Raw genomic sequence first — 25,097 nt, forward strand, 5'->3', positions numbered from 1 at the left:
AGAAAAGAGTCAATGGGAAGGGGAAAAGTAACAAAATGGGTAGTTTTAAACATTCTTTTTACCCTACAGTATCTGCTTTACATTTTGTGGCATGTTTTCCAAATTCATCAGCCTGTCAAGAGGGAAATATCCTACTTGAAAGCATTTTAGTGATTTACTGACTTAGTTAAAATCTCATTATCCTGCAATTTTCCTTTGCAGACAGAGCATGAAGGGACCAGCCTTGGCAGTGGGAGTTGAACACTTCAGTCTTTGTAGCAGCACTGCAGTTAAGTTGGAGTTTTAGCAAGATTTGCTCTTCTTTTGCAGATACCTAGGTCCAGTTTAATCTCCAGGATGCAGATACACTGTGACAGTAACTATAAAGTTATATGCGTCCTATTAAGCCAAACAGCACAGATTTTCTCTGCTGCTCCTGACAGAGCATCATTGCATTAGTGCTATAAAGACTGTGTCAACAGGGCTTAGGTACTGACAGATTAGTGAGAGCAAAAAGCTGTCATCCTCCCTTCCCCACTCTCTGAATTTAATCTGTTATGTATAGTTTTTTACATGGATGCGTATTAAATTCATGGGAGAGTCTGCAGAGACCAGGAGCAGTGTTTCCAGTGGGTACAATCACATTTACACAGGAACACCCTTGACTCCAAGGGCTCCTACGAACAGCAAGTACTCACAGATCAAGTTTCTGCTTCATTACATTCAGCTGGAGATGCTTCCATGGAGGGGATGAGGTCTTTCCCAAGACCACCCTCCTTGCACTTCTCATTCACATGAGGGTAAGGGGGGTACAAGGGGCATAAAAATCCCCAAGACCTATAAATTCCATCATTTAGGAATTATGAAAGTAGTTATATGCATTGAACTGTACTTGGGTTATACAGGTAAATGCATTATTGATTTGCACTGCTGTGGCTCTCTAGTCTTTGGTAGCCCATTTATTTTTCCCACAAGGTGGCTCATGCACATAGAAGAGTGCACCAGGAATTTTCTTGGTCCTGCATCCCTTGGCTAGAAAGCAGCAATGCTGTTTTCTACTCCAAATGGATGTAATCCACAATCACATTTCCCTAAGCATCAGAGAACGAGGCAAACTGTGCCTGACAGGACCATCCCAACAGTGTCTGTTTCTGCACTGTGCACCCCATCATCTCGAAGAGGCTGAAGGCAGAATTTTGTCCTCTGAGGGGCCCATGCTGCAAGAGGTGCAGCACTGAAGCAGTTAAGCCACACTCAGTAGAATATTTGCACATCTTACACGCAGATGAATTTGAGACTTCTTTGAAAACTAATTTGGTTCACAACTGTCAGATAAATTAAACCCCACGAGATCACTCCAGTGTTTCACCTTAGCCCAGCATGTGTTCTCCATCTTTGACCAATTCTTAAGAGACAGAACATGTAGACAAGTAATCTTTCCTTGGCATAACCTTCTTATTTACAGCAACTTAAAATCTCCCTGAGTTAGTGGATGCATCAGACCATTGTTTAACCAGCCCCTTTTTAAAATAACATCTATAACTCTGTTCCCAAAGAATCCCAGTTTGACTTTGCATGGCCTGAGAACATGATCCCATTTGTCCATTCAACCCTGAACAACTACAACTTCCCTGTGTACCCACCAGGACTATGACTCCAAGGCATGAGCTCTACTCCTCACAGCTGACCAGCAGCTTCTGAACACCATGGCACATCCTCAGAGATATTAAACACACATATCCACCATTTTATCAGCTGAAACTGGATTTGAAGATATTCCTAATCAAGGGCAGGAACTGGGAAGTGCAGTAGGGAGGTAGATGGCAGAAATAAAAGGGTATCTTTGAAGTATGTGTAGCTAAACAAAAGGCAGCAGCATCTCCACTGTGACTACATGAAATTATGCCACTCTCTATTCCACTATTGTGCTAAGACATTTCTAACAGGAATTCAAGTGACATAAGAGTGGAAGCAATCACATTCAGTGTTCTGAGACCGAGGTGGAAGTAATGCTGGGTTAGCACACCAACACTCTCCAACAGCTGGCTCTGCTTTGGGACACAGTCTGTGCATGGTGGCTCAAATACAAAAAGACACTTAATCTGTCATTATCATATCACAAATACCTCTGAGAAAGAGTAGGACTCTTCTCAAAATACTTAGAAGTAGTGTAATACAAAATGCAGAGCTCTACAGAAAGCCCTCTGGAATTAGGCAGGATGTACCACTGCTGGTGGGTCTCTGATCATGTACTTGAGACAATGCCAGGTTAACAGGAAAATGAATCCAAACTCCACCTTCTTAATTATTGCTCAACACAAAAGAAAGAAAAGCTGTAAAGGTCATGAAATTATCACCAAAAGACAAACAAATTCCAGAAGAGTGAAGTGTTGACAGCAGGCAGTGAGGCTGCCTTGGAACAAACACATTTAATAAAGGCAACACATTAAAAAAAAATTTCACAAATGTGTAAAATACTCAAGTGGTGAGTCCTTTTGAAACGAGAGACTGAAGGGTACCGTGGAGTGGAGCAGGAGCAGTGACTGGAGATGGCGCTGCTGGCCCACGAAGCTGATCCTCACCCTGAGCTGGCACCACCAGCCCAGGACCCGCAGAGCTCCTAGCCCTCCTGCCCAGGCTCTGCCAGAGGTCGCCAAGAGGCTCTGTAGGAAAGGTGAAGCCCTTGTTGAGCTGAGCATCTGTATCCTTCGATCCATCCGAGGAATTAAGGCCCAGTTTCCCAGTAATTTCTCAAAGCAAAGTCTGAGTGTGGTGGTGTAGCTAATCCTCAGCTCAGCGCTAACCGTGATGGAGTCCTGTACTTTTCCAAGCAGACATGGAGTTGAATGACTTGCCCCCTTGCTAGGCTTTGCAGTAATGCAGGAGTTCACTCTTCAGAAAGCACCACCACTACATCTTCATCACTGTTTTATTTCTGCCCCAACCTTCCCCCCAGCCACCAGCTGAGCCCAGAGCACACACTGCTGTGCACACACTGGTGATGCTCATCCTCACCACTGCAGTGTCCAGTGGTTACCACCAGTCACAAGGCTACACAGGCTGAGCTACTGACCTCAGCAAGGTTAAGGGCAGAAAAGTCTACTTTAGACAAGACTTAGGAAAACCTCTATAAAAATAAGCAGGTTAAAAATTCCCTTTGTATTCCCTCCTTGGTGAATAGGCCTTGGGGCACCTTTACCCACACATATTGCTCTGGCAGTCAACTTCACCATACAATCAATCACCACGTGCTCTGTCCAGACAGAGCATCAGCATCACAGAAGGCTCTTAGTACAGCCCAACTGGCAGCATTTTGGTCAGTCACAGTAACCTGGTGTTCAGCAGCTTGGTGACTATTATCAGAGCAATGTAAATAAGCTATGGCTAAAGGAAAAATTACATCACCACATCACCCTGCCATATGTCCACAGGATCCAGTCACCAGACACAAAGGGCTGTTGTGCACTCTTGGTTCTTTTCACAAGCAAGTCAGCTCACAACATGTGAACACCAAGGTATCTGGAGCCTCAGAACTCAGCTTCAAGAAGCTTCTCCACTTTACTAAATACACATTGCTGTTCCCCTCCCACGGTCATGTCGCAGGGAAGAAGAGGCAGAAGGCAACAAGTCTCAAAGCACTTCATCGGTGAACAAGATCCAATTCCTATCTCAGTGGTTCCAGGACTGCAGACAGCTTAAAACACGTACAGGTGGTTTGTGAACTGGGAAGAAGAGGAATTCCAGGCCTCTGAAGGCTTGGTCTAGGACCAACAATCCACTAGGCTCTTCATTTCAGTGTGGAAGGCAGATCCATTGCTCACAGTCTGTGTCATTTGCAGTAATAAAAGGTTTGGAAGCTGTCAATGCCAGCAGCCAACAATTAGCAATACATCGAAGCTGTGCTCATACACATCGGAATAAAAACCCCTTCCCTGCCTCATAAACAGTCTGGGGTACCTCTGGATACACAATAAAACCACTGGGTCCAGCTACACATCAAGCAGAAAGACCATTATGAAGCTTCAGGAAGGGAGGAGAGTGCAGCTTGCATCCGAGACTGTGTCAGCCCAGGTTGGGGGAAGAGGGGGAGAAAACAGACTTCAGTGTGTTACATCTGCAAACTCAAATTATGGTCTGTCTTCCCTCTTCCCCCATCCCTCTATTCCTTCTCTCCCCAATTTCCTATGCAAACTCTCTGCTGCTGGAGAGTGTGATCAGGGGATAATTTAAGACACAATATCTGCGTGGCCTTTATAAAAAGGAAAAGTGTCCTGTGTTTTGGAGTAAGGAGTGAGAAGTCTCCTCCTGCCATGTATCTGAGGAAATCTCAGTCATAATGTCCAGCCCTCACTCCAGTCAGGAGCAAAGACTGGCAGAGCCAGGAGAGGAAAAGCCTGGCTTACACCACAGGTAGAACCCACGGATGTGGTAGGAACCTGTACAGGGGAGGTTCTATTTGAAGCACCAGTTTAAACAAAGGCTTCCTCAGTGGGAGTGCCATTGATTTTGAAGAAAAGTTTGGCATCTTCCAACTTCTGCTGTTTTTCTTTCTCTAGCCTGCGTCTGTAGCAGACCAGATAGATTGGAAGGCAGAAACCCAAGAGGCTCAGGGCAAGCAAGCCAACATTCACCTGCAGGAAGAAAGGAAAACACAATTAGGCAGGCTGGGGAGGACAACCACCCAGTCACGCATGCTGCAGTGTCAGAACCCAGCCCAGGGCACTCAGCTGTGGGCAAACCCGGAGACGCCCTGCTCAGTGTGTTGGCAACATCCTCCACTGGATTTGTGTTTACACTCCCGTGCCCAGAGCACCATCTGTACAAGACAAATGCTGCAAGAGTTTGTTGCTCTGGATTTTGGCTGTGGGAGACTTGTTCCACAGAACAGACAAGGTTGTTGGAGCTGCAGCTCTTTCACACCAAGTTTGCAGGCTGAGGAGCAATAGGTTGCTGGTGTGGGCACATGTAACCTAGAGACCAGAACTCTACCCAAGATCACTCATATCATGATTTTATTGAGCTACTCAGACTCTCAGCAAGACACCACATCACCCCCACCCTCAATAGCCATTTGGCTTTTCAGACATTAGTGTCAGCAATCCAAAATTTACTGGCAGTTGGAGCTAATAGCTCTCAAGGGTCAAAGGATTTCCACTATATCTTGAGGTCCACTCACTTTAACCTGATAGATTTTGAGTTGCCACATAAGCTGTCAGTAGAAAGCATTCCCTTCCTCCCTTTCCATACACCAGCAGAAGGGTTAATGGCTTTCTCTCCCAGGGAGTCATTACTCACACAGGGAATGGTCTCCTGGACAGAACCAAGGTAACAGCACACTAAGGGACAAGTAAAAATCCAGCTGTTGTTAACCTTGGTTCATGAACAGGAGTCCTTTTGTTTTCCAAGATATGAGCTAAAAGTCATCTTAACCACCAAGCTTTCACATTAAATCTGAGAAGAACTTGCCCAGAGGGGATCTCCTTTCAAAGGTCCTGTCAGTGCCATGAAGAGAGGCTGCTGCAGAAGGGCGAAGAGGGCACTGACCAACGACTGCAACCCTGTCAAGCTGCCAAACTGAGTCGAGGGGTATCTGTCAACAAAGAAAGCAACAGCATTATTATGTGTCACCTTGACTGTTCACATCACCCAGATCAGGTTACATTCCCAGGCAACTAACAACAGAGACTAACTAACCTGAGAGCACAGTCCCAAGACAGGTAATACATGAAGAACTTCTCTCTCCTGGACTTATGTGTAACTACCTCTTTTTACAGGGTATTTGGCTATACCTGATGGTGAGCACAGTGCTCTCAAGAGGAGAATGGCACTGGTGACAAGGTTGGAGCCTTCCTCTCCAGACTATTCTCACCCTGAGCTCTCGAACTTAAGTAATATCAGATCCAGCACTTGTTTTGTTTTGCAGCTGTACTGTAGGCAGGTGGAAGAGCTTATACAACTACTGTTCCTATTGCACAGGGAGCAGAACGTTGATATTTACAAGTTAAAAGCTGGGCCTCTTTACCCAGATGACAGCACCTGTGGCTGAGCAATCATTTTCATCTGGTCATAACAATTTGCTCCCTTTGGAAGTGATTGAAACCTGCACAACAGGTTAGTATGTGTTTCCCTTTCTAGAGGACAAGTCTGATCCTATGTCAAACTAAACACTGTTGACTAGCAAGTGCTGAATATCAGATAATACTAATGGAAAAATAAATTTCAGTAGCTGTCTAACATCCTTCTTTTTCCATGACTGAGCAGGGATTAAAAAGGGTCAGGTTAAACTAAGCTTGGAAAGAAAGAAGCAGATCAAACCCTTCAAATATTCAAAGAAGTCACATTCAAAGCAAAACTACTTCACTCCAGGAAGTTCCAGAGAGTGGCAATAGTGAAATAGGATTAGTTTACAAGCAAGCTGATATGTACAAGCAAGAAGTATTTACCTTGCCTAAGACAAAAATCTTTTGCTTCTAGCTGCCAGGGAACCAAAGGTTTATGCATGTCTGAAACAGAGTCTTGGAGGGTTTCCTAGTTTGGATTCCCCAGACACTGGGACCAAAACCTTTGACAAGAGGAGTCTGTGGAGTTGCAGAGTCTCCTTCCTTGGAGATACTCAAAACACAACTGGATGCAGTCCTGGGCAACCTGCTCTAGCTGACCTTGCTCAAGCATGAGGGATGGACTAGATGGTATCAGGAGGTCCCTTCCCAATGGTTCTGCAATTCTCTGAAAGACAACAGCTTCTTTCTGTTCCTCTGTCCAACAGCTCAGGACAAAGGGGCAGATCTGTTTTCAAAACCAGAAACATTGCTTAACAAGGAAGAGAGTATTTAGAGCCAGCTATTGATAATTATGATAAGTTGGAGACAGGATGGATGATCTGCCCTGGGAAAAGGAGGAGGCACCACTAATGCTATCTTGAGCAATGTTTTACCAGTGTAACTTCACAGCACACCAGTAGTGATGTTTGCAACTACGTCAATGTTTTACTTGGGCACACGCACATATCTGCTCATTGTAAGACAAAAAAAGCCTTGAGTTTTTACTATATAACCATAGTGTCAATAGCTTAGTCTCACCTGAGGCTCACACATAGCTGTGCCTGCCCCACTTCACTAGCCATGCCAAAAGGGTTAGCTGTTGCTAAACAGGGAAAGCAGCAGCTAGGACTTCAGTCCAGCCACTGTCCTGTCTAGTGATGACTGAGAAAACAAGTTGCATCATTTGTTCCCTCTGACCATGAAGACTTCACTTCCTGATGTTCCTCTCACCTGGACAGCCTATCATCAACCACGTTATCTGGCCAGACATATTTTATAGGTAAGCAGAGACTTACACAGCTGCATAGAGGCCTCCCACAGCTGAGTGGATGAATCCTCTCACAACTGTGTGCAAAATGAAGGAAAGAATCTGGAAAGAGAAGCAGAAAAATGTCACATTCTAGATAATACCCAAATGTGCCAGACCTCAACACAAACCACTCCTGAAAGCTGTTCTTTCTAGCACAAAGGTGAGCTTGGGTAATCCAGAACCCAAATCTGAAAGCTCAGCACAAGGGAAGAAATCTGTACTTGTTTCAAGGCACTGCTTTTCCTTACTTTGCAAAAGCCAACACACTGTGCCTCTGAGGTTAACCACACACAAGACCTCTCTCATTTGTAGATGGCATTGCTGCAAGGACATGTCCCCAGCAACCTGTGACCAGGATCACAAACCTTTTTCGTGGCAACCGATTTAGTTAATTTTCCACAAGTTATTGCAGACAATGCACAAGTATGAGCAAACTACAGCTGTTTGCCTACATCATCAGGGCATATTTAAGTATAGCATAAAATCACTAAACTCCCCTGCCAAAAATAGGTGGTGCCACAGAATAAATATTTTAACAGGTTTATAATCCCACAGGTACCTTTGGGCACAGCAGTTGACGCAGAAATAACCTCCTGTATATATCACTGTGTTATGCTTCTTGCAGCAAGTTTTCCAACCATCAGCAGCTTAAATCAAACCTAGGTTAAACATACAGGCACTGCCGAGAGGACCTTGGTTGGAAAATATTTATTACAGAAGTCAGCTGCAGAAACTTTTAAGTGTGAATAAATTCTGAATCAACTCTGACCTTTTAACTACAGCTACTTCTTTAGTTGTCTCAAAAGACAAACTGCATGGAGGTCTTTGTCTGAACTCTAAGACTGGGGTTCTCAAGCAGTACAGCAACCTCCCAGCACTGCCACAAATCCCTCCTGCCACTAGCAGGTTCTCCTGCCTGTTGCTCTGCCAGGCCCCACACTGCCAGCCCCTCCAGCATCCCCATCCACTCCACCTATTCACCTGCAACGGCAGATTAGGAATAAGACAGGTGATTCCAAATCCAACCAGCAGGAAATTTGTGAATACAAAGGCATTGGTGGCATTGGTGATTTTCTGGATCTGACGATCTCGCTTTTTCTTCTTCTTGTCACTTCTGGAAGGACAGCAAAACCTGTGTTACAAAAAGCACTTCCAGCAGCTAACTGGAACTCACAGCAAGATTCTCCACATATCACATCAACTCTATCTAAACCAGTGTGGCTAGAGGTGTGCCTATGGAGGTGCTGAGATTTCCATCAGTGGAAGCTGAGGAACATCTGGGTAATTATTTCAGTGCTGTTACTCTTACTCTTGGGCTAGGAGGGAAGTCTGAGCCTCTCCTGCTACAATTTAAATCTGCTCTTCTTGACTGATCTTAGTGGCCATGGAAGATAGTTGGCTCCTTTCCTCTGCAATTATCAAGTCTTCCTTCAGGCTTTCTTTTCTATACTGAAGAGCCAATATTCTTTTCAGTCTTTCAGCACAAAACACACAATGCAGAGCAGAGGGAGCCTGCTAGGTGCTGCATGTCCCGGGTGGCGCACACTACGCACTGCTCAGCGTTGCTCTCCTCATTGTCTTCTGAGCCATCATCACCCTCTTTCATCCGCCAGTCCATGATGTACCCGATCACAGGTGCTGTCAGCAAGCACAGCAGTTGCAACACCCCAAAAATGGAAGTGTAGAGAGCCACTGCAGGGGAAAAAAACCAATTGAAAGTAGTTGTCAGTCCAAGCGATACCACAGCAGCAATAGAACAAACAATAAACCACTCTGTTTCTCCCCACTGATCACCTCACCCAGGAGCCCAGACCTCATGTGCTCACAGGCTGACAGACAGGGCTGAAGGAGATGGGACATCAAAGCTTCACTCCATCATTCAACCTCCCAGAGACAGGATGTGCTCAGTACATCCCACACTGGATGTACTGGGCTCACTTCCTATAGCCATTCTGATCCTGCACTAGTATTCCCCGAGTAGCAGCAGCAGCCCAACAGCAGGTAGGGCTCCAAAAATGGGACACAGCTCCTGATTAATGCCAGTGAGGTTTATTCTGCCTAAAACCAACGGGACAAGTTCTTATGAGCTATATATGCTGCACAGCTAGACCTGCCTTAGTCATCTCCTCTCCTGCCTCGCTGGGAGCTGCAGCTACATCTTCTCCAGCTGGGAAGCTCCAGCAAGGACAAACAGGCTGGGAAGGTGAGGACTAACCCCTTTTGTGCTGAATGCACAGGTTTGGAGGCAAAAGGAGGGGAGATTAGTAGCAAAAATCCACAGCATTTGAGAGCAATCATTAAACACTCAAACTGATGAAAATTTCCCACGTGCTATAGATGAGAGAAGTGTCTCCATGGTTTGCCAAGGGAAAGCTGATGCCAGCAGACTTAGGAGAAAACTGTCCCCTCCTGTTACTGAGCAGTTCCCCCACCCTGCAATGTTTTTTCCACTTCCTCTCAGCAGCCCATGTGATGGATTTAGGCATCACACAGAAGGGCTGGTGAGTCATGGTGTACCACAGCTCCAAAATAAGGATGTAGTCCTGAAACTGCCCATCTCAGCACAGAGTGCTTACAAGTTACAGCACTGTAAGCAAAACTACCAAACCAAATCTTAGTCTGCCCCTCCCAATGCATTTCTAGGTCTAACCAAAGCAGTACACCCAGGATTTACACCAAAATCCACTTAGTAATGGAGAGAAGTCTCCAACAAGCCTTTCTCTCCCATGCAGTTGCAGCAAACCCCAGCAGGGCTGCTCTGCTGTGCTCAAGCATGGCACTTGATGATACCTTCCTGGCTCCAGTTGCTGGCAAAGGAACCAAGAGGAACTTCCAAGTCCAACCTCACCTTCATGCCCCCATTACTCCCACAAAGGCAAGCTCTGAAGTGACCCCACATCCCCTCTCATTATAGCAACTGCAGCAGCCAAGAGAAACAGGTGGTATCACCCTCTACAAACACTCCAGGAGCTGATTTACTGTTGTCTGGTTATTTTTTAATAGAGAGTAAGAAGCAAACCACGCTGTCATGTTTTGCCTCTTTGTGCTATTCTGAACATTTGATCTTGGGCTCTAAACAGCAAGTGCAGAGGCCAACTTGGAGCAGGGAATGAAATTTATGGGGTCAGCAAAATTTATGGGGCATCAGGAGAAGGAAAGACAGTAGCTGCTACAAAACAGGGCCTCCAGCTTCTCTATAAACTTAGAAAACATTCTTGCCTGAGGAGAAAAAGAGAACAATACCTAGCAAATATCAGCAGGAAAAGTAGACATATGGCAGGCAGCCTGGGTAGAGCAAACAATGGAAGCACACATGGGCACAACCCTTTACATTCACAGTTCTGCATGTCTTTCCCTCAAAACTATCCTGAGCAAGCACCTCATGGAGATGAGTTTTCCAGCCATGATTCTACCCAGGGTCTCCCCAGTATGACCACACTTGAAAGCAAGGTCAAAATTTATGAAAGACACAGCCAAATTGCAGCCTGGGTAGAGCAAACAATGGAAGCACACATGGGCACAACCCTTTACATTCACAGTTCTGCATGTCTTTCCCTCAAAACTATCCTGAGCAAGCACCTCATGGAGATGAGTTTTCCAGCCATGATTCTACCCAGGGTCTCCCCAGTATGACCACACTTGAAAGCAAGGTCAAAATTTATGAAAGACACAGCCAAATTTCAAGTTCTAGGCACAACAGCTCTGCTCTCTCCTGCCTTTCTACAACACTATTTCACAGTAATTTATAGAGCAACTGAACTTATTAGCTTCTTCCTCATCTTTTGGGGATTTTCTGAAGGTCTGACTGCTTTCTTCACCTCTAGGTTTCATGACAGGTCTAAGTCACCACGATCTGCACAGCAAATAGGAATTCCAAGGACAATGTGCCTCACTGCAACTTAAAGGCTTTACTATCTATCTGCATGATTTTCCCCATATCCTTCTCTCTTGTTCTGCTCCCACGAATATTTAAGTTTTCTCTGACCACTTGCAGGATTTGACTCAAACTCTCTCCTTCCCTTGCTGAGTGCTCCTGAGAGCAGTTGCAGGAGGAGGGAGCACTCTAAGCAAATCACACTCAAGCAAATAAATGCAAGAAGGATGAGGAATCCAAGGGAGCATCAGCCCATCCCCTCCTGATCCTCACAGATTACATTTCTAGAGAGCTGCACGCGCCTTGGAACTGCTCTTGCAGCCTGACACTGCTGCGACTAGACAATACCACTGTTTTGCTGATGCCATGGAAACACCAAGACAGCAACTGCACTGCACTGAGCCCAGGCTACAGTCAGGGGGAGGAGGGGGGAAAATAGGGAAAAATCTTAAAGGTGGCACAGGAAAAAAAGCAATATACCCATAGGGCAATCTATGATTTAGCCCAGAGCTTGATCTAAACAGAATTGGCAGCTAATATAGTTAATATTAATTCTAAAATTCCAAGGAGAAGATGAGAGGAAAAAAAGTGAAAGAGAAATAACTAGAGCAAGCCAGGGTAAAAATAAATAAATTTTAAAAAAAAAGCAGTGAAGAGTTACAAGGTAAGCAGAAAACTAAGTAGTTTAGTGGGAAAGGTAGGCAGTGTGAAGTTCGTCCTGTTTACTGTTTAATGTCTAAACTGGCTCTTGAGGCAGGAGATAAAGAGCTGAATGCTGCAGGCTCTCAGAGGCTCAAGAAACAAAGCAATTCAGGGAATGCCAGGGCACTTGGAGTTTCCTGAGTTTCCTTCCCTCCCCCAGAGCTCACTCCTGTTTTCAGAGGAGTGCCTCTTGATTTATCAGCTTCATGCAATCCAGATTTAACAAGTTCAAACTGGATCTTACTACAAAGGACAAAAACAACCAAAAAAAAGGCCAAGTCTTGTTTTGCAATCCCGGGTATTTTCAACAACAGTAAACTAATGTACTCTTTCCTGTTTGCTCCATGTACTGCAGGAGAACTATAAATACAGAGAGCCCAAGGCAGGGAGCACCCTGAGCCTCCCCAGCACACAGCAAGCTGCACAAAACAGCTATGACTTCACTTCTCCCACCCCTGGTTGCTGGGCTGAGACACCTAGTCCAACCATTAGTCATGAGAGTCAGCTGCTCTCTATCCTGTGCTTGCTTAGGATAAGTAAAGCAAATACCTGATGAAACAGGTTTTCCAATTAAAATAAGGATTATCACAGTCCACCCTGAGAGGCTACTTTCAACAACCTATCTGGGGAAATAGCATGGAATAGCATTTGACAGGCACAGGGCTAAAATTAGCTTGACATTCAAGCATTTACCTCACTGCCCCTCTGTCCTGGGCTAGTTCCAGCCCTCGGCTGGACCCTACAGCAGCTGTGAGCTGCACTCTGACACCACTACCTGCCACACACGGTGTATCTGCTGAGTAATCAGGTTCCCTGGCCTCCTGCAAGGACCAAGTCTGGGTCAGGTCCCAGTTCCAGGGAAGCAGATCAGGGTCTTCAGAGGTTATCCTACCTTGACTTTCTTCCCCGGACAGAAACTCGAGGATGGTATTCATGGCTCCCATGTAGAAGATGAGTCGCAGCTGTGTGACACACATGGTGATAAGGCTGAGCAACAGGATAGGACTGAAGACACTCTTCATGAAGGAGGGAGAAGCTGCAGAAGGAATAACAGTCTCTGAAGAAGGCAATATACCTTGGTAAACTAAACAGTTACAATTTCAGAAGAGGCTTTTGCCTCTGGCCTAGCAGGTCTAACTCCTAACTAGTCATTCCCAACACTGAGTGCCAGTAGCAGCTCCAAGGAGTTCACAGTTAACTACCTTGTGCCTTACAAACTCCCATAATCAACTTCAAGATGCTTGGAGTTTGGCTACCAGTAACTGGGACAAGGGAGCAGAAAGGAAGACTAAGCTAATTTGGTGGATTAGAGCAAAAGGAAGCTTCAAACCATTTGCTTTCACCATCAAGGCCAGGTTGGACAGGGCTTTGAGCAAACTGGTCTAGTACAAGGCGTCCCTGCCCATGGCAGGAGGGATGGAATGAAATGACTTTTAAGGTCCCTTCCAACTCAAAACATTCTATGATGCCCCTGAGTAAGGAAGATTTGGTCATGATGGCAACAGTCTACCTAAGAGACAGCAGTGCCCAACTGCACTGTCGTTCTGCGGCCACAGCAGTTACCATGCTGCTGTCCCCACCACTGCCTGCACCATATGGTGTATTTAGGCAAGTATACAAGGACAGGATCCTTATATAACTGAACCTTATTTCAGTCATAGTGGCTGGCACATGGCCCTGGAAACACCTTGATCACTTATCACTCTTCTAAACAGGTCTAGAGCAGAGAGACCAACAGGTTTGTGCCAGCACAAGCATCCCTGGGGCACTCAGGGAACCACACCTGCACTGTCAGGCTGGCACTTCACTTCCAGATCCACTGTAGACAGACAGAGCTTGTTGTTCTCTTGCAAGGCTGCAGGCTCCTTGGGGCCCTTCATGGAGCTCCCCACACTGAGACGGCGTCCCACAGTAGTCACTTGCTTGTAGAACTGTTTCCCAGTGATTTTGTGGTCAAATCCCAGCCAGCTGAACTTTATTTTCACCCTGATGGGTAGCAAAGAGCGTGAGAGTTGCAACATGGGTGAGGAATCGGACGCGGCAAAGTTGCAGGAGTCAGGAAGGCTGTTTGTGGATTTAAGGCACCAGTTTCCATCCACAAACCCTCAAATGGTTTGGATCCAGAGCACAGAGAGATACTTTCCCTGGGCCAATTTGGCATAGGTCAAATACAGAAATACTTATGACTACAAACAGATCATTTTTCCTTGTAATTCCTACTCTTTGAAAAGTTCCACTTTCCACAGGTATTCACCAGTCAAGACATAACACTAATGTCAGACATAAATCCTCAAACTAAGATGTGGCAACAGCATGCAGGGGAGTTCCCTTTCCTCTGAGTTCTTGGTGCCAGCACTTTCTGGAAGATTAAGAAAGGGATTAGCCCTCAAGGCTAGGCTAGAGGAGACTTACGAATAGTCCATGTCTTCTGGTCCTGGGAATGGCTCCAGAGGCCAGTTGAAGAAACAGTTGAGGAAAACAAGCAGTGCACAGCTTGCCCAGACAAGCAGAATAAGGATGAAGGAGACCCCAAAGTCATATATAACCTGGAAATCACAAGGGAATATAGTTTTGGCTATCAGAGCAGAAAGATACTTCAATATTTATTCAATGAGGTCTGAGTGGAACCAGTGAGAATGACCAATATGGTACATTTAAATTGGGTTTAACTCAACTGGTAACAAAAAATAGTTTCATGACAACGACCTTGTCCTTGGAAAGCTGTCAGGAACCTCCCTGCGCACCTGAGACTGGCTTACCTTTATATATCCCCCTTATGCTAACTCTGCCATGAAACATCTATTTCAGAACCATCAGTGATCTACCAAGGCAGGCCAAGTGACCATGTCTTGTCCCTTCAGTGCCATTTGCTAGCTCTAAATTATGTTCAAACTAACCATCGGTGACAATCACAGAGATATAAATATGTGTATTAAATATATATATATCCACTCCTTAGAGATTAACAAAGCAACTTCTCCTAAAAGAGATCTTCAGTTTTTCACTTCTACTTAGCACCTTGAAAATTCTCTACTTGCTGCATTCTTGAGGCAGCCACTTGGGAAGTCTTTAATACAGACAGGAACTGAATCTTGCAAATGCACATCTCTTAAAAAAAAGAGCTTTAACAAACAGCCTCTCTTTCTTGCCACATTATTGCTAAATGGTGCAAGACGCCAGCACAACACCACCAGTCACGAGGACTTGATCCTATGGCCTCACCTTGATTCCTGGAAAAGTCACAGCAGAGGAAGCATAGGAGCCAATCATCAGAGCAATGAACGTGGAACGAAGGTCACCAAACATGTTGGGCAGCTGGGGAGAGAAAAATCAGTTGGAACAGGCTGCCAAGGGAACAAGGCTTTATTGAGAAGGTGTTGGCATTTAGCATTAAGGCTCCTGAATAACAGCATGTGAAACAGGCATTTTTACCCAGGAATGACTTAGTACTTCAGGATATTGCTCTGCAGGTTGCATTGATGTCTCCAGTGTCAGGGAACGTCTACAGTCCAAGATTTATGTGCTTAATGACACTGCTCCTTTCCAGACTGACAGCATACTTTGCATCAGTCACCTTTAGCACTGGAACATTTGCTCCAGCTCTTGGGCTTTCTCTAAGAGTTCCTTATGCCAAGTCTGTAGCCACCACCTCTTCTCCTCTCCAAAAAAACACGTGCCCAAGTTCTGTGTGTCACCCTGTTTTCAGTCAAGAGGTGTTAGACACAGGCTGCAATTGCTGCAGACTTTAACACACCCTGCAACACCTTGAACTGCCAGGTTTGTTTATGCACCTTGGGTCAGTACCCAAATCTTTGCAGCAGACCAGAAAGTTCCTGTTATAACAAGAAGGAACAGAGACAAACATGAACTATGCTGCTGTTTGCATTTCCATTTCTAGCTAGTTCCCTGGCTCCTGTGGGAGCAGACTCTCTCTCCTGATCATTTCTGCATCATTTGCATGGCTCAGATGCCCAAGCACACTATCTTGGAGCTAGGGGCAGGAAAGCAATCACAAACACTAGATAACCAAGGATTTACTGCTCTGCACAGCTACACAGCAAGCAACAGCACCTCACGTTGCTATTCCTGCCACCCACCCCACTTTGTTGCCTGGGCTCCCATCAAGTGTGTTGGCATTGCCGAGAGCAGACCAGGCTGGTTCTGCAAGGATCTGTTGGAAAAGCAAAGCTCTCAGCAGGGACAGCTAGAAGCAGCTCACAGCAGTCACTTCTGCCACCTCAACAAGCAAAAGCACTGCCAGGCTGGCTCTCCTGCTTCCACTCAGGATCTAAAAGCAGAGTGGAGCAGGCAGAAAAAGCTGTGAGACCTTCCCACTCTCATGGGAAAGGAGGAACACTCCCTGTTTTCCTAAACCACCAGAAGTGAGCAAGTTTCCATCACTGACTAATGATGGCCTGAAAGCTGGAAATTACAGGGAGAAGCTTTGAAGCTTTTAGGCTGCAGAGAGCTGGGCTGATACCTTCTGAAGTTGGTCAACGGGCAGAGATTCTGCTGCAGGCAGGCAGATTTCCCTCCCACCTCCTTTTTTTTTGGGTCACTTACTCCCCAAATTCACTTGAGCATCACTACCACGTCAGCCTCAGAGGACCTCAAAGCAGGACACTGCGGATGCCTTCTAGGACTGAAAGCATAACCAGCATTTTATCTGTGTAAAGAGGCTGCTGAACAAAACCATTCAGAGCATATTAGACCGAGCCTAAGCAAGCAAATGCTGCCATCACATTCCCCTTCCACTGCTGAAAAACAAATCCATCTCTCCCAGGAGTAGCATATAAGGCAAGCAAATCTGGCTTGTGTCACGGCAGGAGCGGCGTGTTTACAACAGAAGTATTCCTGTGCAGGAACACTCCGGGATCCATCTGGCTGTTTATCATCCCTGTGTCTCACTGCAGAGCTTCCTATGCAGTGCAGGCTCCAGGTCCTCAGATAACCCTGGCCAGGGAGCAGCAGCAGTGATGTGCTGAGCCTGGTGAACCCCGAGCAGACACACAGCAGAGGCAGAAAACGCTGCACTCCTCTGCGGAGAGATCCCCACACCCAGCCCAGATCCCTGCATGCGGGAGAGCTGCCAACAGGCTGCTTTCAGGAGCTGCAGACAGGAAAAGGCAAAGGATCCAAAGGTCTGTTACCAGGCACAAAAAAATCTCTTCTTGGAAGCAGTGGCCTAAATACACACCCCAGCAAACAGCATCTGCAGAGCACAGTATCTGCAGGTTGCAAAAAGGCTAGTCACTGTCACCAGGCTGGGTGTTCACTTCATCTCAAACACCCCAAACCTAAGATAATCTCCAGAAATTACAATAAACAGCTGCTCCTGCTGGGGAGCTCAGAGCAGGGCAAGAGCTCCACAAACACAGCTGCTTCTTGGCTCAGGCTGGTTTTCCCCAGAGATCCAGAGTCCACAAAAAGCCTTTTTCATACAGAAGACAAGCAGATCCCAGGTGGATCCTCCTGCTCCGAGGGCTACTGGAGACATAGAGCAGGCAACCATGTCTGGGAAAACCCAAGCCTGTTTCTGCCTTGATGGGGACAGAAGTCCTAGAAAGGCTAAAGATTTCCTAAAATCCAATTTGGCACCAAGCAAGCAGCTAGATTAAAGAAATTGGACAGAAGATATTTAAGGTCCTATCCAACTCAATCAAAGCAGCAACTGAAAACACTGAGCACTTGGAAGGAAAAGAAATGTGAGACTACTTGAAGGAGCAGAGGGTAAAGAGGGAAAATAGTCCATACCAAGAGAGAAAACCCCTCAGGCTGAGTGCCAGCAGTGGCAGTGCCTGTGCAGGTCTCATCTGCAGACCAGTTACTAAAATAACATGCAATATTTACCAAAACATTTTTCATTATGTCTTTATAGTAGCAAGCACTGGAAAAAGTGAACCACAGAGAAGGGAAAAAAACCCCAAACCCCAAACAAAAACAACAGCCCCAACAAGTGGGCTCTGTTTTTCTGCCACCAAAAAGATCTGATCCTCATTCTGATCATATCCCTGCAGGCCAGAAGTGACTCCTCCACTAACTTTTGACCATTCTGGTATGACAGCCCCAATTCTGCAAGACCTATGATGATGGAAACTCTTAAACCTCCTTTGTAAATGTCAATAATACTCAATGTACTATTAACTTTATGCCCTGCCAGAATGACACTGAATGTCGCCACACTAACCGTTTTACTGGAGTTCTTTACTGCAGGTGTGTAATCCTGAGCTAATAACTTCCTCTTCCAGATTATTTTCTTATCCACCCTATAGTCAGTTTAAGGCTTTCAATAATTTTTAAATCATTTTCCCAGCTTTTTCCTGGAGACAATCCATATACACAAGATACCACAGTAGTATTACCAAACGCAGTTTCCCTCCTCTTCCAAAGAAAGTTTGAAAGAACAGTGGAAGAAGTCAAAGGATTGACAACTAGACTGCTGGAGAACAGTATTTTTGTTCAATTAAACTTTGTTTTCCCTATCAGGGGTGTATTTGGAGGTTATGCAGGCACTAAAAATATGTTCTCCAGGAAAACCTCAAACTGCCCCCTTTGCCCAAAGCATATGGAAATTCTTGTTCCAATTCTCCATAAACAAAAGTTCACAGAGCCCTAAGTTTTCCTAATATTTTTTAGCAGGGAAGATTCCCGCTGTTCCCCCCCTCTGATGAAAGGGGGCTGTTTGTAGCAGCAAATAGGAGCAAAGCAGCTGTAATTCTTTGAAAGGAAAACAGGACAGAGAACAATCTATAAAAGGCTCTTTGTGGTAATTTATCACACATGTTTATTTCTTTGCATGAAATAGCTTCAGAGCAGAACCACTGCCAGATTCCTGTGTTGCTGTCAGAGCCACCAACACAGATCTGTTTCCATTTCCAATCTTCACTTATATTGGCTAAGACCAAGTCACGAGGCAGAAATCTCCCCTCTACATTTTAACAACAGGCACAGTCTGACCTTGTTCCCAGAACTGAGCACCACTTGCTCACTCCCCCTCCTCCCCGAGCCACAAGGCACCCAGGAACAGCAGCTTGTTTTGGCTCCACAGCTTGCCATGTGCTGTCGTGATACCCTGGGGACTTGTTATTGAAAAGGCTTTAAACTCAAGAGGCAAAGCTTTGTGGAGTACTGTCCCAGGCTCTAATCCTCAGAGATCCCCTTTATCCCTTACGCAGGCACTGAGGATCACCATCTCCTGCTCTCCCATCGGATTACACCATGCCCACACACAGGTGTCCCAGGAGGTTTCAACACCTGATGGAGCCTCACAAGCCATAACACCCAGGGAGGATCCCAACCCCACATGCTGCAGGGGTTCTCTTCATGGACACCCTGTGATGAAGCAGCAACCATAGCCCACTCGGGGTGGCAGAAGACCAGCTCATGCACCAATGGGTTTGACCCATTTCCAGGAGCACTTCAGGTCACTGCAGCTGGCAGGGAGAAGGAAGTCACCTTGCCTTGACTTGTGCATGCACGTGTGTGCTCGGCAGTCGGTGCCTGTGTCAGCCAGAACAAGCTCACTTGGCACCAGGAGTTGATGAGTGCTCACTGCCTCTGTGTAATGAACGTCCTTACAAAGGTCTCCAAGTCTCCCCTTTCAGCACTGACTTCAGTCTCTCCTGGGCACAACACAGAGCACAGTGTGTGCAGGACACGTCACCCACAGTGCACCAGCAATGGACCTGCTGTCCCTATGGTCCTCCCTTGCCACACACCCTGACTCCAAGGGCCACAGCTGGAAGGAACCCACAGATACCATAGAATCATAGAATTTAGGGGTTGGAATGGACCTTACCGATCATCTAGTCCCAACCCCCTGCCCTGGGCAGGGACACCTCACTAGATCAGTGAGGCATCCCCAAAGCTTCCTCCAGCCTGGCCTTGATATCACCACATCACTGCAGAAGATGGTTCATGACACACCAACTATGAGCACCCAGCTTGCAGGCAGAACCACAGAACAGTTAGCTGCCAACAGCCAAAATACAGCTGTTCTAACAGCAACCAGCACAGCTATGCTGTGATGCAGGCGACAAAGTGCTTCCCTCCCACTTTAGGCTATTTTTACTCACATTCACAGGCCTCAGGTACCAAAATGCCTCTGTGCAGCTGTGCAGGGAGGCACAAGCAGCTCCATCGTACTCTGGATGTGAGATGTCAGGCCTGAAGCCACCTCAGCTCTTTACAAAACACACTGCTGTCTGGAGGGGATGGGCTCCACCTGAGGCTTCTCTGTGTGATCTCACAGCATCTCTGCTTGCTTCAGACCTCCTCAAGCCTTGGATCTCTGCTTGGAAGATTTGACCTTTTTCCTGCCGCTGTGCTTCCTTAGCACTGCAGAACTGGCTCACTAATGAGGCCACTAATAAGTGGCTTTGCTTACTTCTTCTGGTGCTAAAAGCCACAGTACAGCATACTCAATATATTTCTGCCCTATCCTTGCCCTCACTCCTATCATCACCAGTAGTTCTAGAGTAATCTGTGACCCCTTAATAATCACCCAGAGACAACAACCAATGTTGGCAGCAGCAGGATGGGAATTCTCTCCTCTCCCACAGCAGCACTGATGTGCTCCTCTCTTCCTTGCTTTAACTTGACGTATGTCAAGATGACATTTGCCCCATAGTTCCTCAGGACCACAGCCAGGGCTTCCAGTGAAGAACAGCACATATGAAGGAGAGAGCAACATCTGCACAGAGTTTTGAAAGCTCTGAATATATAAAAGCAACAGCAGCAGCAAAATCACAGTACACGGAGTGCTCTGTAAACCCAGCCCCTGCCAATTTGAGGTCTCAGGAGTTCAGCCAGTGTTTAAGCCTTGTCCAGCCAGCATCTAAGCCCTGTTAAATTAGAGGTAACTTTAACAGGAAGTTTTACTTCAACACCAAGTTCAAGGTAGTGCAGTCCAAATCTGAAAGTTTTCAACCACAGCTCAAAAAACATCAGTGCTTCCCAGACTTGTTTTCTGGGCGACTTTCCACCCAGCCCTGTTTCAGCCACACTGACAACAATCAGGGTAATGAGGCAGAAAATAAAGCAGTTATTTGGAGAATGATACTGCTTCTGCCTCCAGGCAAAAAGAACCCCAAAACGCAGAGAACCAGCTGACAACTGTTGACCAAAGCTTGCCACACAATCCATAGACTAAACAGATCCAAGCAGGCTGTGCAGATAGAGCTGGACACATTCAACAACACAGCATTTCTACAGAAACCTGCAAGGGAGTCTCACCCTTCTGAAAGCAAAAGCTTTTGTGCTCAAGAACAACCATTTTCCTGGGATGAGATGCAAGCTGCAGTTGCAGAAAGCTGGTCATACCCAGCTGTAAGGGTTTGTGCCCTGCTGATTCTTCCTGCACTATGTCAATGCTAAATCCAGTGCAAACACATATCCAGACTGTGCCAAGTGCCTGAGCACTGCATGTACAGGCATATGACAATGTGAGCCTTAGACAAAAACACTTCCTTTTTCCCCCCCAGCTTCACCTGAGGTACAAGGGGCAGGTGAAAAAAATAGGACTGGGGAAAAACAAGCCCTAGAATAACAACCTAGTACTCACTCCCAAGGGTAATTGACCCTTTGTACCAAATGCAAACACGTGCTATTCAAGCCACAGGCAGAAGATCTACTTTGTTCTTTCCTGCTAGCCCAGCTCATAGCCTTAGTAAGGGATAACATAGGCAATAACTCTTCACTTACCGTGAGTGATGTGAAGGTCATGCACATCCCACCAAAGCCATTCAGAGCCAGAGCAATGAATATCAGCACAGACAGAGCTGCAACAATAAAAAACCTGCCCTTAGCTTTCACTGGGGTGGACAGGGAAAGAAGACAGGGCCTTGAGGGCTTTGGGACTGACATAAAAACCTCAGTGGATCAACACCCTCAGGAGGTGTTATGCTGTTCCTGACCCAGCTCCCATCTCCCCAGTTACACAGAGCAGGAGGGACAGGGCTCTCCTTCAAGAGGGAGTTCAGGATGGGATCATCTTTCCCTGGGATGGGTTTCTTTTTTCTAATGAACTTGTTGATGCAGCTTGTCTGAATGGTCTTAAAAGGAAGATTTACTTGAAAGATCTGGATTCAAAGTATCATCTCACTCTCTGGTCTTGAGGAGCAAGCTCTGTCTATCCCTGGCAAGAAAGCCAGTTACACATCATGTGCTATTACCTATTTCCCAACCCTGAAAAAGCCATGAACTTGCTTGGAATTGCTCCTTTACAGGACCTAGCCCTGCTCAAATACAAAGCTGAGAGACCTGGATATCTCAGATGCTTGGCCCTTGCTACGCTCTCCACTTAGTGTTGTGAAACACCAGCCCTTCCCAGAGCCACTTGGCTTCCTCAGGCTGTGTCCTCAGCAGGGCCCCAGTACAGCACTGGATGTGGGACCGTCTGAGCACACTGTGCCATGTACAGTCACCTGCTTCCCCAAAACACCCAAGCCAGAGCCCCAGAGTCCTCCCAGCTCAGCAGAGAAACGATAACTTACAGTCTGGGTTACTGGCACCATATGCAATCAGCACACAGGACACGGCAAAGCAGGCACTGAAAGGGAACCAGACCCATGAGTCCCTCACAAACAGCCTTCCACACAGTAAATTACATCTGCCTCCTCAGCTCGTTAAGCAAGGGCAGTATAATTTCTCTAAGAGGGAGAGAAGCTGGTGATTTGGAAAGAAAATTCTAGGGAAATACCCAACTATTAGAGACAGACCTTGCACAAGGGCTGAGGCAGCAACCTTCCTCCCAGCACTGACGCAGCTCTGGCTGGACCAAAATTCCCCACCCGTTTTCCAGCACAGAGCTTCACCAGCCCTCACCTCAAAGTAACCAAAGACAACAGCAGTTTCTGTTCTGAGCCCCTCTTGTGGTCACAGCACTCTCTGGTAGGGTCTGACTCAGAGACTTGCCCTGTTTATTCCCCACTCTGCTCACAGACCTGTTTGGTTTCTGATCAATTTACTGCATTAAAATTCAACACTGCTGAGGTCCACTGAGCCCAACAAGTCACTAATCCCTACATGGCATGACAGAAGCAGCTAACAAACTGGCTATTTGAGGCAGAAAGCAGCATACACTATATGGCAGAGAAGGGCTCTAGAAAAGGCAAAAGGACATGTTTATCCCCAAGTTAACTTCTCAGTCTGAAAACAATGATGTAATACATCTTGGGTTTGTGCCTCTCAGGACATAGCTCCCAGCTCAGGGAGAAAGCTACCCTCAGTGACTCACAAATGACTCTGCTCTTCCTCCAGGCTCCATCTGGCTATGGATCATAGAGCAACACTGGAGAGCTGAAGTGTGGACATGGAGTTCCAGGCCCATCCCTTATGGAGCAATTCACTGTGCTGGCTGAAATCATCCCAGAGCTGCTCTGCTGTCTTGTCCATGGCCATCAGCTCCCAGACCTCATACGTTTCCCAAAGCTCAGGCACCCCACAACAGGCACAGCACCCAAACAGCACCCACATGCCCCAGACCATGTGTGAATTGACCCTTCAGCCCACCCAGGGAGCCCAGGACACCCACCTGCCAAGCAGCCGCAGCTTGCGAGGGCCGTACTTATCCATGACAATTCCCAAGGGCAGAGTGATGGCACTGAGCAGGAAGGACCCGATGGTGAAGGCCAAGTTCAGCATTTCATCCTGAGCGTTGCAGGAAGGCCATTTGTGCTCTGCAGCTGTGCTGTTCTCATGTTCAGAGATGTTGTTGGTGTCTTCTACACGGGATGAGAGAGAATTGTGTGTTAGGATGAGGCTTGTAGCGTCGCAGGGAGGGAAAAGAAAAGTGCCACACATAGGGTGCCACAACACCCTGGGCATACACCCTCCACATTCCATTTTTCATCATCATCAGTGAGAAATGGAGAAGGGAGAGAAGAGCAGCAGAAGGACAACAGAAACCTGATGAGCTCTGAGCAGGAAGAGGATGCGCAGGCACCCAGGGGACAGGCACTTCATGCAGCAGCAGGGGAAAAACCTAAGGACAGAGATCCATTGCCACTATACAGCAAAGCCCTGGCAATTACAGGAGATGAAATCCAACAGAACCTGAAGGGACCAGTACAAAAATAAGGTCTTTTTAATCTACAGTCATCATGTGCTCACAGATCTTTTCCCTAACAAAACTAGCGACAGCTACAGCCAAATCAGTTATTTTGGTTCCAGACACTGAGCTGACAAGGCCTGGCACTGAGCAACTGCCTGCTCAAATGAAAAGCTTCCTACCCTCACTGCAGGCATCAGGATGAGGAATGGCTTTGCAGCAGTCACCCTGCTTTGAGTGCCCTGGCTGTGAAAAATCCTTCCTGGATTTAACTACCCTGTTCCCAGGAGGGCTGGCAGCTCACCTGCCTTGTCCATTTGTTAAAGGATTGATGTATCTTTAACTTCTGTCCCATAATTAGCATTTTCTATTCTTTCAAAGAGGCTTTAGGTCACACAGCTCAATTATATCTCCAGCTTTCTGTTCTTGCCCTTACATGAGGAACTCTGCATGCAAACTCCCACGCTGAACAGAGCCCATGTTGTGTAACTGAGACAGAAACAGCACAGTTAAAAAAAAAAATAATAAAAAGTTCCCTTTTGCTGCCTCATGTCAACTCTTCTCCTGTCACACACCTATCCCAAGGTTGCTTACAACTCCTCGAGTACATGTGCCTTTAGACTTTCATTAACCCACAGCTCCAGTGCACTCCACCTCTCCTTCTCCCAACACTTATCTGACTTAGAAGTAACCTTTGCTGTTATGACAAAGCACTTGCTCTCTTGCTGCTGCAAGCCAGGGATATGAAACACTCTCCTCCATATTTAATAATTGATCTGACAAAGTTCAATAGTAAAGGAGGAATAGAGAGAGAAGTCACCTACATCACCATCTGCTTGAAGCCAGACTAGAGATTCCCAGTGAGCCCCCGTTAGTTAGTTAGTTAATTAGCAGGAATCCCTCATGTACAAGCAACTTCAGTCACTGCTTGGTGTGGGCTCGTGGAGGAGATCCCCTTAGCTGCTCTCACCCTGCCTCTGTCTCTGGAGATCACACAGCCTCATCTTGCAATTCCTTCCCTTCTACACAAGCCTCAGCACCACTGCGGTTCCTGGTTTCACCCTGGCTCTCCCAGCTGCCCAAAATAACCCTCCCAGCTTTGTGTCCATTGCAAACAAACCTCACTCCACCTTCCACCCTTCA

At 46.5% G+C, this 25,097-nt stretch overlaps 1 protein-coding gene across 2 annotated transcripts in view; it reads right to left on the reverse strand.

Annotated features, from left to right (window-relative positions):
- Positions 1-2,977: 2,977 nt before the first annotated feature.
- The window catches only part of SLC43A2 (solute carrier family 43 (amino acid system L transporter), member 2), a 28,035-nt gene continuing 5,915 nt past the window's right edge, over positions 2,978-25,097 (reverse strand). Inside the window, exons 2-13 of one of the 2 annotated variants that reach the window (XM_009078878.1) lie at positions 23,439-23,628; positions 22,399-22,454; positions 21,608-21,684; positions 15,128-15,220; positions 14,318-14,451; positions 13,689-13,891; positions 12,798-12,941; positions 8,883-9,021; positions 8,311-8,443; positions 7,316-7,389; positions 5,446-5,569; positions 2,978-4,610 (exon numbers count right to left, since the gene is read on the reverse strand). In XM_009078878.1, the coding sequence (XP_009077126.1) occupies positions 4,449-4,610; positions 5,446-5,569; positions 7,316-7,389; positions 8,311-8,443; positions 8,883-9,021; positions 12,798-12,941; positions 13,689-13,891; positions 14,318-14,451; positions 15,128-15,220; positions 21,608-21,684; positions 22,399-22,454; positions 23,439-23,628 (1,529 nt within the window). In that variant the 3' untranslated portion in view covers positions 2,978-4,448. The remainder of the gene's footprint in view (positions 4,611-5,445; positions 5,570-7,315; positions 7,390-8,310; positions 8,444-8,882; positions 9,022-12,797; positions 12,942-13,688; positions 13,892-14,317; positions 14,452-15,127; positions 15,221-21,607; positions 21,685-22,398; positions 22,455-23,438; positions 23,629-25,097) is intronic. The other variant, XM_009078879.1, reaches the window with a different exon arrangement.

Source organism: Acanthisitta chloris, unplaced genomic scaffold (assembly GCF_000695815.1).
Source record: "Acanthisitta chloris isolate BGI_N310 unplaced genomic scaffold, ASM69581v1 scaffold14347, whole genome shotgun sequence".
Lineage (NCBI taxonomy): Eukaryota > Metazoa > Chordata > Aves > Passeriformes > Acanthisittidae > Acanthisitta > Acanthisitta chloris.